Source organism: Cyrtonyx montezumae, unplaced genomic scaffold (genome assembly GCF_038088225.1).
Source record: "Cyrtonyx montezumae isolate F1298 unplaced genomic scaffold, pur_monq_1.0 scaffold_9, whole genome shotgun sequence".
Lineage (NCBI taxonomy): Eukaryota > Metazoa > Chordata > Aves > Galliformes > Odontophoridae > Cyrtonyx > Cyrtonyx montezumae.
In genome coordinates, this window is record NW_027072100.1 from 13,630,927 (window position 1) to 13,645,952 (window position 15,026).

General features: G+C 42.3%; 2 protein-coding genes across 2 annotated transcripts; one reads left to right on the forward strand and one right to left on the reverse strand.

Annotated features, from left to right (window-relative positions):
• Positions 1–519: 519 nt before the first annotated feature.
• On the reverse strand, positions 520–2,162 carry MOCS3 (molybdenum cofactor synthesis 3). The gene has a single exon (XM_065754014.1). It carries the CDS (start codon positions 2,160–2,162, stop codon positions 639–641), a length of 1,524 nt encoding a protein of 507 aa, XP_065610086.1. The 3' UTR covers positions 520–638.
• DPM1 (dolichyl-phosphate mannosyltransferase subunit 1, catalytic) lies at positions 2,148–10,658 on the forward strand. Its single transcript, XM_065754015.1, has 9 exons — positions 2,148–2,267; positions 2,415–2,514; positions 3,546–3,579; positions 5,062–5,138; positions 5,252–5,277; positions 6,167–6,262; positions 7,194–7,262; positions 7,549–7,663; positions 10,554–10,658. Exons 1-9 carry the CDS (start codon positions 2,161–2,163, stop codon positions 10,656–10,658), a joined length of 729 nt encoding a protein of 242 aa, XP_065610087.1. The 5' UTR covers positions 2,148–2,160.
• Positions 10,659–15,026: the final 4,368 nt, after the last annotated feature.

Consider the following 15,026-nt stretch of genomic DNA (forward strand, 5'->3'; position numbering starts at 1 on the left):
TCTGTATACATAGATTTATCTGTTTCCTTCACAAGAGAACATTTCTGCTAAAATCCGTGGTATGTTACAGTAAAACAGCTGATGATGTTCCACAACTTATTTTATTCAAATATACTTTTTGATGATTAATTATGATGGTACTATTCCTTTTCACCTCATGTAATGCAAAGATTGGTCACGATGGGTGTTGTCTTCCTCAGAAATTAAAACAGAACACCTTTATTAGTATAACTGCTATGCACACGTGATGAGGACTCTGGCAGCTCCCTGCTGAGAAAGTATTTCCTATTCCCTCAGTTTATCTCTGAGAACTACTTAGATGTACATCGTTCTTTATAACAAAAAATGCATTGGTCATTAAAAATAATCAATTAACACATGCACAATTAAGCAGTAATTCCAAATTTTCACTTTTAAATAAGAACCAAGAAATTTATTTCTTCCAATTTCCATGAATAGCTTTGTATTTTTATTAAAAAAAGGCATCTATAAAATATATATAACACAAAAATGCACCATTAAAAAAGCAACATAGTATTGCTATCTCGTTTGGCTCACATGTACAGACGTTGCACAAAGACAATTAAACTCTAGAGAATTTACAGTGAGTATGCATATTTTGTTTAACATTTACAATTTTAGTACTGAGGAAACGTTGGGTCAATTTTACTGGCCCAAGTCATGAGCCCCCCTCTGATGTCCTTAGCTAATATTGGACCAAATTCTTTGACAGGTAATTCCTGCAGAATTCTCACAGCCTTCTGGGAGTCATTTCCTAATTTGCAAACAACATACACAGGAAAAGATGTTTGGCCATTAGTTCTCTGCTTTTCTTCACAAATTCTTTTTTCTAAGTGTTCCAGATATTCTTCATCTTTTTCTTCTAATTTAGTCAAAGGAATGTGGACAGCATGCTCCAGGCGACAGATATCCACCTCCACCTGTGGGCGAACATCTAGCAACACGTGAGGAACTTGCTCATCCAACAGTTTTTTGTATTCCTCTACAGATATCCTGTCTTCACTGGACAACAGATGTAAAGTTCTACATTTGTCTGTTGCAGAAGAGCCGCAGAATGCCTCATAATCCTGAAGACAAGTGACAGACGGATCGTCACCGCAAACAGCACAGTCTGATTTCTTTGGTCTCAACTTGATGTTGCGAAATCTCCCTTCCAGAGCATCAAACATCAGCATGAACTGATTGAAGGAGGAGCCCATCCCCGAAACTATCTTCAACACTTCCAAGGCCTGAATGCACCCCAGGATGCCCGGCACGACACCCAGCACTCCCCCATCCGCACAGTTCGTCACGGTCTCTGGCGGAGGGGGCTTGGGGAAAAGACAGCGGTAGCAGGGCCCCCCCTGGTAGTTGTACACGACCAGCTGCCCCTCCAGCCGGAGCGCGCTGCCAGACACCAAGGGCTTCCCGGCCAGGACGCAGGCATCGTTCACCAAGTACCGGGTGGGCACGTTGTCGGAGCAGTCCGCCACCACGTCGTACTGGCGCACCAGCTGCAAGGCGCTGCGCGGACTCAGAGCTCCGCAGTAGGGCACGTACTGCACGGTGGAGTTGAGCTGCCGCAGGGCCGCCGCGGCGGACACGGCCTTGGGGAGCCCCCGGCGGGCCTCCCCGTGCAGCACCTGCCGGTGTAAGTTGCTGGTCTCCACCACGTCGTGATCCACCAGCCCCAAGCGGCCCACGCCGGCCGCGGCCAGGTACTGGGCGAGGGGGCAACCCAGGCCGCCGCAGCCCACCACGAGCACGGAGGAGCGGGCCAGCAGCAGCTGTCCCCGCACGCCCAGCTCGGGCAGCACGAGCTGCCGGCTGTACCGCAGGATATCGGCGGCACTCAGCGCGGCCCGCGCGGGCAGAGGGGGGAGCTCGGCGGGGAAGGCGGCGTCGGCGGCGCCAGCATCGCGCTCGGCGGCTCCAGGGCGCTCCCCCGCCAGGACGGCCGCTAGCCGCTCCCGCAGCCCGCGCAGCTCCCGCTCCCGCTGCTCGATCTCCGCACTCAACTGCACCGCGTTCGCATCGGCGGCCATGTCTGACGAGAAGGGCGGGCAGCTCCGACTTCCGCTTCCGGCCGGCGACTTCCGGCCGCGCCGCGAGCGCTGATTGGCTGCGCCGCGCCGGGGACGGGAGGGGCCGCGGCGCGACATGGCGGCCCGGGGCGGCGACAAGGTGTCGGTGCTGCTGCCCACGTACAACGAGCGCGAGAACCTGCCGCTCGTCGTCTGGCTGCTGCTGCGCACCTTCCGCGACAGGTACGGCCGGGGCCGGCCGATCTGAGCGCTGCGGAACGAGCACGCGTCTCCCTCAGGAAGTCTCTTCGTGTTCAGTTTCGCGCCTCACAAAGCGACGGAGGGGAACGGGGTTTTCTGTGTCCGCTCACGAAATGATTCTGGTTTCAGTGGGACCGACTTCGAAATTATCGTCATAGACGACGGCAGCCCGGATGGGACGCAGCAGGTTGCCGAGCAGCTGGAGAAGATCTACGGGTCGGATAAAATCGTGAGTCGCGCCTCGTTTATTTTCCCTTTCTTTCTTCGTGTGAAAGCTGTCGCAGTCCGTAGCGGTGCGGGACGGTGTCCCGGGCCCCGCGCTGCCTTCGCGCCCGGCTGTGCGCATGCGCAGAGCTGCGGCGGAGTGTCGGGCACTCTTCGCTGCCATGCGGTGCGTGCTGCGGGGAGCGTGCGGTTTGGGTCGAGGGGAGTTCCGATTTCTGCGGCTGAGGACAGAGGGAAGTGAGAAAAATGGAAGCTGCTAAGCTCTGCACTCCTTTTTTTGGCGCCAGCATGAGAGAGCACGCAGACGGCTGGCGGATGCTAGGTGATGTCGTGAAATGCGTCGTTCTGAAGTCTCATCGGTGGACCTGTGGCAGGCTGAGCCTTGCACGGTGCAGTGCAGTACACAGCCAGGAGCTCGAGCTGTGTTAGTGCAGCAGTGCGAGGCAGCCACAGCTGTGTGTGGAGTTGTGTTTCTGGTTCCACACCATCATCCCCCGATGGCACCAAATGCTTTTCTTTTCTTCCCAGGCTCAGTCAGCACCGTGTTTACAAAGCTGCTCTCTGGTCGTAGTGCGTACTCAATTTGAGGGCAACACGTCCAAGGAAGCAGGCAAAGATTTGGGTTTCCTGTTTTGGAAATGCTCAAATTTGACTATTAGGGAAAAAAGTCAGGGTGAAAGAGAAGCATAAACCAAAATGATAATCAGGAATGCTAATGACAGGAAGTGATGTGGCCCTGCAGGAAATGAGGATACTTAGCACACGTTTCAAAACTTGTTTGCTTATATTCCGAAAGACAGATGCTATCTTTATCTGGCCATTACTCCTCACATGCACTTGTTTGCACATGAAAATCTTGAAATTTGTGTTAGTATTATTTATATTTGTGTTATTTGTATGCTAAATCATGCTGGAGAATTCTCTAAAATGCTCACTGTTAGTGCTTATCAATTCCTTTAAAGTAATGCTGTTTAGGAGAACTCGTTTGGAACCTGTACTGCAATTAATAGATGTCTGTTTTTATATATCCTGCAGCTTCTGAGACCCAGACCAAAAAAGTTGGGCCTTGGTAAGTCCTTGTTAGTTCTGGTTTGTAGTAAATACATAGCTGCAATATTCTTTCTTTGATTCTACTGTATGAAGTCCTGGAAGAATAATCATAAAGCACTGAATCAGTTACATGTACTCATCAGCTTTTACCAGTGAGCAAACTTAAAAACTGTGCACAAGTTAAGCACAACTTGAAAACTGTGTTCACTGCTGTTTGGTACTGCTGTGTTTTTCCATGTGTTACCATGCTCCTCCTCTCCTTCCCACACAGCATTCACTGATTACAGAATGAGGGATCTAGGCTGAGGTTGGATGGAACTTCTGCACTGACTCAGAGGAGATAATGGTGCTTTCTGTGCAGTCCACCTGAGCACATAGGATGCTAAAAACTTGGGCCATAGTTTGTGTGGTCTCCAAGCCTGGGATATTTGTCATGTATTTGGACAGACCTTTCACAGCTGGCCTGTTTCATTGCAACTATTTAATTATGACTGTAAGTAAACAAAAACATACATATCTGACAGATGTCCAGTGCTCAAACTACTAAGTATTATGTCACCTATTAACTACATTTGAATGGATTTTGAAGCACATTGCAGATGTGCTCCAGAAGCTATCTCTGATTTGAGAGCTGATCATGCACTGCTGGGCTGTCATTACAATTTTCCTGGAATTATGCAGGAGTAAAGTTTTGTAGCTCTGATGCTGTATTGCACAGAACTTGTAAATCAAGCACGTCTTTATTTGCTTCAGAAAAAGCACCATCGTGAAGTAATAAATGACATTAAATTTTGTAGTATTGAAGCTATCCTAAAATAAAGCTAGGACATTTCATTCTGGTGAGATTCATGTCTTGTATCCTTATCCCTCCTCTGTTGTAATAGGAATGGAGAAAACGATAAAATGCAATAGGTTTTTTTTATGTATTGGAAATCAGTGTCTGCCATTCTTGCTAAGTGTCTTGGCAACCATTTGGTGAAAGCATTAGTGGTGCTCTGTGTCCTGAGTACTGCTGCTAACTCGATTCCACAGAACAAAACCAAAACTCTCATTTCATATTAAGTGGTCTACTTTAATTCACCTTTATACTTTTTGCTGTATCCAGTTTATCTAAGAACTCTAAAAATCTTTTGCTTTCTGCATTTTCATCCTTTGACCCCATTTGACCAGAACTACAAAACAGACTTGATGAAAATGGTTCGTGTACCACACTACCAGTCCTCAGCAATACACAAACCTGTAACGTTCCTGCTACGTAACTTTGGAAACAGTACTGGGAAGAAAGGAAAGATGGGTTGTTCATTAACCAGGCATTACATTTCCTGTGATGCTGCCTGATAAGGACATCAGTTATGTATTATTTTAAGAGAAATTCTAAGAGCATTTACTTAATCATCCTCTGGTAAAACATAGAGATTGTAGAAAAGAAATGAAAACTGTGTCTAGAAGATTGCCTATGTTAAAATAGAGAGGGAAACTATTTCTGTACTGTCTTCATCAGGCACTGCCTATATTCATGGAATGAAGCACGCCACTGGGAATTTTATTGTTATTATGGATGCTGACCTGTCTCACCATGTAAGTTATTGTTTACATACAGGTTTTTTAATCTATTATAATTAAAATCCTCCCCTCTCCCTCCCCCCCCCCAACTCCTTTCTCTCATCTCATCTGTTTTCTTTCTATTTCAGCCAAAATTTATTCCAGAGTTCATCAGGTGGGTTCCACTTCTAGTTTAACCATTTAAACACTTACTGTTTTGTAGTAAGATTTGAAAGCTGACTAATTGTAGTAAGAAAATGATCAAGGCAAGACTTCAAATACAAGTGATGGGACTGTTAGATTTGTTCCAAAATAATCCAGAAAAAATAGCTAGTTCTCTACTGAACAAAAATCCCCAGGATTAAACTAACAGGGAATGTGTGGCTTAGTGCTTCTCTTCCTCATAATGGTTGTTCAGCTCAGAAAACCACATGTATACATACAGGTATGTGAAAATAATCACCTCCTAATCCCAGTGATCTCCTTGTGAGTGTGTAGGAATACTGACTGCAGGACCAAGTTTGCACTTAATTGTCAAGTACTTCCCTCCTGCTTACCTCTAATCTTCCTCTCCCTGAAACTCTTCAACTCATGAGAAACAGTAAACAGATTAAGGGTAGTTACAGACTTGTTAACTTTCTTGCTTGTAATACCAGACGTCAAAAAGTTTATAGTCAGGCATGATAGGGACTAGGGATAGTTCCAGACCTATTTTCTTTTCTCCCTACTGTGGGGTTGTGTAATTTAAATATTAAGATTGGAATTTAAGATTATCCTGGCTTTGAAAGTGCATAGATAGATCTTCATTTATGAAGTGGTCTTTGGAATCCTGTTACAAAGTTGGTAAAAGGTAATCATAAGATACTTTGAGATAGTTCTTTATCAGAGAACACTTAACTATTTTTTAAATGTGTGTGTTCATAGCTAGTGTTCTGCTGTGTTCTCTATTTGCTTAAAAGTTTGAGGTATATGTTTTGTATTGAGTGATTGTTTTAGGCTGAAATTCATACTAACTTCATACAAATGTTCTTCCTGTTTTTCTGATAAAAACCTATTTCTACCAGAAAGCAGAAAGAAGGCAATTTTGATATTGTATCTGGAACAAGGTATAAAGGAAATGGAGGAGTATATGGCTGGGATTTGAAAAGAAAATTAATCAGGTTAGTGTTTTTTCTAGGCATTTACACCTGAATTTATTCTTTAGAAATCAGTAAGAATTCCAAGTACAGAACTTAAACAGTAAATCTTTGTGAGGTGAATGGAGTCTTTAATAGTACTGGGTACTGCAAAATGATGTTGGACAATGGAAACGTGCACAATTTGTCTTCAATTAACAGCCATCAGGAAAGAACTTAGTCACAAGTTTACCATAAAACAGTTGGTTCAACATACAAATCTGCAGAGCATCCATCTGGGACACTTGTGCCTCATCATCCAAAGAATGAGCTCAGACTCTGACACTCCTTCAGGTTTACAGGACATGACTAGTTAGCGTTAGGAGCTGCAGTGGTCCCCTCTCTCAACACTTTCTGTACCCCTCTGTTGGCACTCTGATTTGACAGAAGTTAAGGATTATCTGGCATGATCAATGTCAACAAATCATTACTTAAACCTTACTGGAAAAGAGGTAAAATGAGCACTAGGGAAACGTTTTACTCAAAAACCAGAGGAAAAACTGTGTCAAGGCCATACAAGCACGTGGAGGCTGGCATCAAACCTGGACAGTGGCTCACAGGACAGTAGCTGTATTTCTCCTTTTGTAATGGAATAACTGCTTATCTCTTTGTGGATCTAAATAGAATATATACATCCCTCTCTTTTTTTTTTTTTAATAGAGAAAAGAAAGCAGTGAGCATTACCAGGAAATCCTTTTATATCACACTCTAGAGTATAAAGCATGTGCACATCTGATAACAAGTAATATATCCCTGAGCAGTGTAGTCATAACTGACTTTTAAATCCTGTGACCTTTTTCTTCAGTAAAATTATTATTAAAGAATATATATGTATTTTACTTATTTTCTAGAAACTCTGCTCAATCTTACTGAATTGTGAACTGGGTAATTTTGACATTTGTGTTTCCTTCCACAGTCGTGGTGCCAACTTCATAACTCAGGTTTTGCTGAGGCCAGGTGCATCAGACTTGACAGGGAGTTTCAGGTATGGTATGCAAGTCATAAACTCTATTTGAAATCAAGAAACTGCTGCAGTAGGAACTGGAGTAAGAACAGGTGTTCTATATTGAAGACTGTGACATCTGTTTGAGAAGGGTGTAAGAAATAGTAGACTACATTGCAGGAACTGTTGGTCCAATGGCTTTGTTAATTATTCTTTTAAATAACGATGATATGAATGAATGATTACAGTTAAGATTCCTAAATGCACACTGTTGATTTCTGAAGTTCAAAATAGTGCTTTGTTTAATTTCCTTTGTAATCATTTTCAGGTTATACAGAAAAGAAGTCTTGCAGAAATTAATGGAAAAATGTGTTTCCAAAGGATATGTCTTCCAGATGGAAATGATTGTTCGTGCCAGACAGCTGGGTTATACTATTGGAGAGGTATAGTAAAGCTTCTGATAAGTCTATTGTGCTTTCATTTAAATGCAGTTAGAGATGATGAGAGCTGGGGCTCTTCAGCCTGGAGAAAAGATTCCAGGGGGGCCCTAGAGTGGCCTTCCAGTACTTGAAGGGGCCTACAGGAATGATGGGGAGGGACTTTTTATAAGGGCATGGAGCAACAGGACCAGGGGAAGTAGTTTTAAACTAGGGTAGATTTAGACTAGGTGTCAGGAAGAAATTCTTGGTTGTGAGGGCGGTGAGATGCTGGAACAGACTGCCCAGCGAGGTTGTGAATGCCCCCTCCCTGGAAACACTCAAGGCCAGGTTGGATGGGGCTGTGAGCAGCCTGGTCTAGAGGGAGGTGTCACTGCCAACAGCATGGGGTTGGGACTAGGTGATCTTAAAGGTCAGATTACTATAAAGAAGTTATATATGCATTTTTTTCCATCTTTTCCAGATGTGAAATTCCATTTACTTTTCCCCTTTTTTGATAGGTCCTTCCCTTTTCCTGTTGCCATTTCTCTAGGTGTGTTATTTTATCAGGTTCTTCAAAGAAGAGAGAAGTCCCAGGTTCACCAGTAAACACGCACTGAGCCTTCTCTTTCCTTTTTATTGCAGAGACACCTCTGGTTTGGTTGTCTCAAAATATTTCATTTTCTCCAGCCACCTGATTCTGTTTCAGATTTATTGTCCTCTGTCATTCATTTCTGTGTTCTTCTCCAGCTTTCCACTTCTGAACTTTTTGATGTGCTGCTACAGTCATTGGAAAAGAACAGCAGTTATATCCTGTATCCCTAGCAGTCTTACTGCTGCCTTCTATTTCAGTGAATTTCTCTTGGTGGTGTCTTAACTCACTGGGATTCTCTTTGCAGCCAAATATCAGAAACGGTTCATTACCATTCTCGTGACTGAGCTGTTGGAGCACTCTGCTCTGGTACTTTGCTCTCTAAATCTTGTGTTTGGGGTGGAGTACTTGTACACAATGCAGCAGGCTCTTCTCTTTTCTTACTCATGGAGTGACAACACCATGCTGTGTGCAGCTTGGGTCTGACCTTGAATTTCTTTGTTTTTTACATCCAGCTGCATTCACGTTTTGTTTTTTCGTATTGTTGAATGAAATACTCTCCCATCTCTACATCCAATACTGAAATGTAGGATGAGAACTGCTCTCATTTATTGTGCATTTTGAAAACGCTAAAATACGCTTCTTTGGTTTTATTTTAAATGCAATCTTGTATTGCTCCTGTCTCTTCTGCATGCTGCTGCAAAGACTTCTCTTCTGCCTACTGTTTGATCTCATCACTCGTTGCATGCCTCTGCTGGTTGCATACCATCAAATAGAAGATATTTGTCTCCAGGTTCAAAGCCTGACAGACAGCTTGTGGTGTCTCTGTGGCGGTGTTGGGACATAAGCTCTGTTTTGGAATGGGATAGTCAGGCTGTCCTCAGCAGTCCCTTACTTACATTCCCAAGGAAGCAGTCTCTCTCCTTCGGCTTTTCACGTGTGGGAAGAGTTCTGATACCTGACGAGCTGCTGCATGATTCTGTTTCAGATGTTTAAGGCTTCCTTTATGATATCTGTAGCTTACTCCACAGTGTACACATTGCAGCTGTAGACTGATAAATAAGATTATTGTATTTATTTTTATTTTTAATATTCTGTGTATCATCTCTATACTCTTAACTTCCTGGGGCAGGATCATTTCCCATCATCTTCCAAGTCCATTGAGATAGTATTTCTTGCCCAATAGTTAAGATGCTTAGGTGATTTATAATTATCCAAATAGTACTGAAATCCAAGAAGAGTTGATATTTTCCTGATTTCTGTCCATTAAATGTCCATGGTTGCCATGATGCTTACTTGGATTGTCAGAAAGACCCTACTAAGCAAGCTAGTCATTGCTGAGTCTATCTCCATGCTCTTTTAGGTATCTTATCTATATTCTTTCCCTACCTTTTCTTCTACAATTGTCTGATCTGCTCATAATTGTGAGAAATCCTCAGTCCTGGCACAGCTGTGAGGGTGTGGTGATTTTTGTGTTCCACTTACCAGACATTTTCTGACTGAAACTGCCAACAGAACGTTAAGACAATTTTTTAATGACTTTTGCAAATGTCATTCTTTATTTTAGGCCCTGAAGTTTCTGAATTTCACCTTCAAACATATATGGAAATTTTTGAATACTGTAATTGGCACAGTGACATGTCACGTGTCATTGTATGTGGTCAAAGTACTGAAAATGAGTGTGTTCCTAACATTTTGTGGGTAGTGAGTTAACTGATTAATAAAAGCAAAATGAGTTTTAAAATGTTTTTTTTTTCCTATCCTGTAAATAATCTTTAAAATGGCCAAAGGCAGACAGAGTGCATATTCTTACAGACAAGCCCTACCATAGCTGCCACATTCAGGTGTCACCTTCAAACCAGTGGCAAAGCAGAGCAGAACACTGTTTCACAGTGGCAGGGGATATTTGCTTTCTAGAGACACTGACTTGAAGCTTTTTATTTTATTAAGATTAACCTAATGGGGAAAGCAACGCAGATTGATTCTGACCCCCTAGAATGTTAGTGTGCTTATGCTATTAGGCTTGTTCTGCCTACTGTATAATCCACCCACTGACTAATGTCCTTGGATCATCTTTTAAAAAGTAGTAAACTCAGTATGTTCATGCTGCCCAGCTACAGGCCATCATTAAAGCCCTGATAAGAGGAACTGAGATAAAGGAAGCCAAACTTTCATACTTCACTTTTATTAGCATTAGTGCTTTCATACTTCACCTTTATTAGCATTCTGCCACTTGGAAGTCCAGGTTTTGGTTTGGTTTTGCATTACAGAATTTCTCACTATATATGCTTTGAACCTTAAAAATAACATTGCTTGTTTCAACAGGTTCCTATTTCATTTGTTGACCGTGTCTATGGAGAATCTAAACTGGGAGGCAATGAAATAGTTTCCTTCTTAAAGGGACTCCTGACTTTGTTTGCTACAACGTAAGACTTCTAAATTAATTTTTTTAGAAAAACGTTCTGTGCCATTAGTGTGATTCTTGGCATGTAGCAGCAGAAGCTTGATTTGCCAGAAGACCTGAAGACCTCCTAACAACTCAATGTACTGTACTGCAAAATGTCCCTTTCAAAATAAATGAACTCTATGTGAAACTAGGCAAAATAAAGACATGTACCCTATGCTACTTTTGTAAAAACGAATAAATAATGAAGTCTTAATAAAGAACACAACAGAACTAAATCATCTTTTGCATTTAGAAATGAATCATTATTCAGCAGAAGTTTAAAGATGACTTTGAACTAAAGACAAGCAAGGTCATCAATATAGAGGATTTCTTCTCGTTCTGTGTTCTGCAGATAGTATTTTCAATGTGTAACGTTGGCTTTCTTCCCTGAATGCAGACATGCATGTTTCTTGAGGGGAACAAATGCTACACTACAGCTTGTGTTGTTCAAGAAGAAATACAGATAAATACAATGATTCACTCTGTATAAATTTATTAAAAGTTGGAAAGATGGAATATTCTTTGGGTAAGAAAGAATCATTCTGGAATGGTTTTGTATTCCGTGTCCAGAAGTAAATGACTCCTTTGTCCTACTTTTTTTAGAAATAAAATATTTTTTAGAATCAAAAACAAGAGGGTAACATCGCCCCCAATTTTAGGGTGATAGGAGATCCATTTCACCTCACTGAAGATATCAGAGAGATTCTTTTTGTCAGATAACATTTTACAGTGTAATAGCTGCACTTGCTCCAGATCCTGATGACAAGAAATACAACAACATAATACAGTTTGAGTTTCACTGTTTGACCTAGTCAGAAATCAGAAATGGTGAAGCCCTTGCAATCAAATACGCATTTTTGGGAACAAAAGTAAAAACAGGCAAAAAGTAAGCAGAAAGATGAAATTATTCTGGTAAAGGCTTTGTATGTATGAACAATACGTGCTCGGGATGTTTGGTGTGGGAAGGGCTTGTTCTTTGAATGCACTTATCTCTGAAAACAGTGGGAGAGGAAAATCTGTGCTTCTCAGCAATTGTACCTATCTGGATTGTATCTGTTTACATCCCTCCAGTATATTAAGTGCAGTTGTTAATATTCAGCCAATGTAGCAAGGCTGTAAATAAATGATAAAGTCCTATCTCAGATAACTAGTTAGAAAACAGATAGCACTCCGTGACTAGGAGTAAAACCACAAAACTTCAAAATGAAAAGTACTGCCTGGGGGGCTGTTTCAATTAGAGATGCTCCTTTGTTCGTTAATGAAGTTATGCATATTCTGATATTTTTCTCCTTTTCTGAGTACTCGAGGCACATACTTTTCATTTTGTTTGCTTTAAGATAATAAAAGCACGGCTGTGGATTTTGAATCCCTGTATTCAGTGACGGGGAGGCTCAGCTGTGTGTCCTGTGATTTGCCTGAACTTCTCAAGCAAAGGATGCTCGTTGCTGTGTATTTTCATTCGGTGCAGGATAAGCAGATCTGCGTGCAGTAATCTCTGGGTGGAGATGCACACTGCAATCTATGATTAAGTTCCACCTACTTATGCTTTGTTCAGAGCATTCGTGGTGTGTTTTTAATTACCGTTTTAGAAGTTTATTTGCATTTTCCTGCTACTCGAGTACATACCGAGCCTCAGTGAGATCGTGTTTTCTCAGACTTCCGTGTAACTGATGTCCATTGTATTAGTTCTTTGTGACCTAGCTGCTGTGAATTGGAATGTACGTGCCTGGTAAACTTCCTTAATTGCAAAGTCCTTGTGTCTACTTACGAGATGGTGTTTGAAGTGAGATGATTTACATAGAAATGAGGATCATCACACCCAGGGCGCTCCGTGTAAGCAGGACTGGCAGCACGCAGATTCTTACTGTGCTCAGAGGTAACGGAGTTAAGTTGTGAAGATAGAAACTACAGCGAGTGTTCACAGCACCGATATAGAAGTAGAAAATGCTGTTGAAAGCAACTAGTAACATGGATCCAGTGGAAAGGAGCAGAATGAAGAGTTCACTGCTGAACTGCTAGCTGCAGAGCGGCTCCGCTCCTTGTTTCCTCACTGCACATCTACAAAGCCTGAACTTCAGAAGCAGTGCTGTGTGTGTTTGGCCCTCTGTGCACACGCAGAGCAGAGAATCATAAAATAGTGCTGTGTTAATGTCAGTCACTGTGGTGACTACAGACACCTGATTGTAATATGTTCCCATTCAGAACCTCACCAGTGCTCAAGTAAGTGTTCTTCATGTAGAGAGCTGCAAAAACAAGTGCCAAGGCTGCATTTCAGCTAAGAGCTTTTCTCCTGCATGTGCTGCTGTGAAAATTGGTAAAAAAATATTGTCAAACTGCAGCCAGGGGTCCGAGTTCTACTTAGAAGTCCTCCAGTAACACTAGTATCTTTCAAACAAATGGGATGAAGGAGCCCTCACGTCGTGCTGCTTGGCCTGCTTTGGGGTATTTGTTAATATAAACCCTGAGTTACTTAAATTTGTTCTCAGCTTCTGTTAAACAAGCCTCTTTGTATTGGAAGACTGCTATATAAATCCTTAGCATAAAGCAAAAGAAATGCAGGAAAATGTTGGCTTATATTATAGGGAAGAAGTTGTGTGAGAATAGCTGTGCTGTCTCTAAGCACTCCACAGACACAGGATGAAAGCAGTAAGAAATACAGCTGCTATGATCTTTGCCCAAACATACCAGCAGCCAGCAGTACGAGGTCTTCTAGGGCCGAAGGTCACAGAGGTCCAGACACGGTCATGGTCTGTGGATTAGTCTGGTTGCTTTTTGAATCCCTTTGTAGTCTCCTGCAGCATTCTGTGGCAGTGAGTCCAGCATTTACACACACGTTTTGTGAAGTACTCTATTTTAAACCTATCACATAATAAGTTCGTCAGATGTTCCCTATTGTTTCTCTGTTTTTCTGCACTTAATTTTACAGACACTGCTTTTCTCAGTCCTGCTTGGTTTTTGTAAGCTGCTCACACAGAAGCCACCCTGCTCTTCTATATCAAATATTAGTAGCAGATTACAGTTCGGTCGTCATTAGGGGACATGTGCCCAGAACTCCATGTAATGTCTCAAATGTGTACACAGTGGCATTTTAGGTTTCAGTTCCTTTCTTAATAACATTGCAATACTCTGCTTGCCTTGTTTTTGGCCACCACAAAACTCTGAATTGACGTTTACAGGAAATTTTTCACTCTATGTCCCTGGTTTTACAGTTCCGCATAATTCAGCTTTTCTTAATTACATCCATATTCATTTCCTATGCAAGTACAATGTACTGCTAATGTACTTTACTTTCTCTATTATACTTCCTTAAGAGTCTGTGTCTGCTAGCACTCAATCATTTGGCAAGAACAGGAGCTTTAGTTCCTTCCTGGCTTAAATCTGTGCATATCGTGGCTATGTTTGGTTGGGCATGCCAATGAAGAGGGAGGAGAAGGTAACTCACATTTTGTAGCAATAATACATCCTTTCCTCTGAACAGCAAACTGATTACTTCCTTTGGCAAACGAGCAAGGCTATGGGAAGGAGAGCTTGTTCTTGTGGGCTGGTGGGTCAATGCAATGTGTGAAAAGACACACACCAGCCTCAGTTGTTCAAATCTGTGGAAGAAGCCAAAGTGTGTGCTGAACTTCGAGAATGTAGTCCTAACAGACTTGAAGTTACTGAAGAAGAGGTTGCAAAGGTATGACAGTGCTTCACACAGCTTAATATATTATCCTTAAGCTGTGTGCAGTTTGTGAGGACGTTTCAACGTACATCTCTCATCAGAGCTGTGCTGGATGGCCTAAGCAAGCTTGTATTGGCATGAAGATGTTTGCTGTACAAATGGAAGCCCCAGCTTTGGAATGAAACATGCTACTAGGGGCTGCTGAAGTCGATATCACCTTTGTCAAAGGACTTTCCACCTGGTCAACTCTGCTGCGTGGCAGCTGGGCTGTGAGCAGCTGCGGTCTCCTCATGCCCTTAACACTTTCCACAGCTCATGCTCTGAGGTACGGAATTTCTCGCTCTTACTCACATGAATCACACAAGGACAAGTTGAATCCTACTGACTGCATCATGATCCCAAAGCTGGAACAACCACTTCTTAACAACCAAGCCCTGGTTAACACATCCAGCTGAACTGGAAATCAGCAGCAAAATAACATCCCTAGTTTATCTCATTTGGGTATTGGGGTGAAGAGTTGTCTGATCTGAAGTAGTGGGAAATTGGCTTCATTTTTTGTTTGTTTTTAAAATACCAATCTCTAATCTGTGCCTGCAATAAAGATGTGCCTAGTTCCAATATGGGCAATACAATAAAACATATTTTCCAAGGGACTGTGTAGAAAGCCAACTGCAAGGCTGCACAACCT

Excerpts from the sequence above, each read along its gene's own strand:
- DPM1 (XM_065754015.1), top strand. The coding sequence starts at position 2,161 with ATGGCGGCCCGGGGCGGCGACAAGGTGTCGGTGCTGCTGCCCACGTAC. Across the intron at positions 5,278-6,166 it reads TTTATTCCAGAGTTCATCAG|AAAGCAGAAAGAAGGCAATT; the intron begins GTGGGTTCCACT and ends TATTTCTACCAG. Across the intron at positions 7,664-10,553 it reads TGGGTTATACTATTGGAGAG|GTTCCTATTTCATTTGTTGA; the intron begins GTATAGTAAAGC and ends TTGTTTCAACAG.
- MOCS3 (XM_065754014.1), bottom strand. The coding sequence starts at position 2,162 with ATGTCGCGCCGCGGCCCCTCCCGTCCCCGGCGCGGCGCAGCCAATCAG.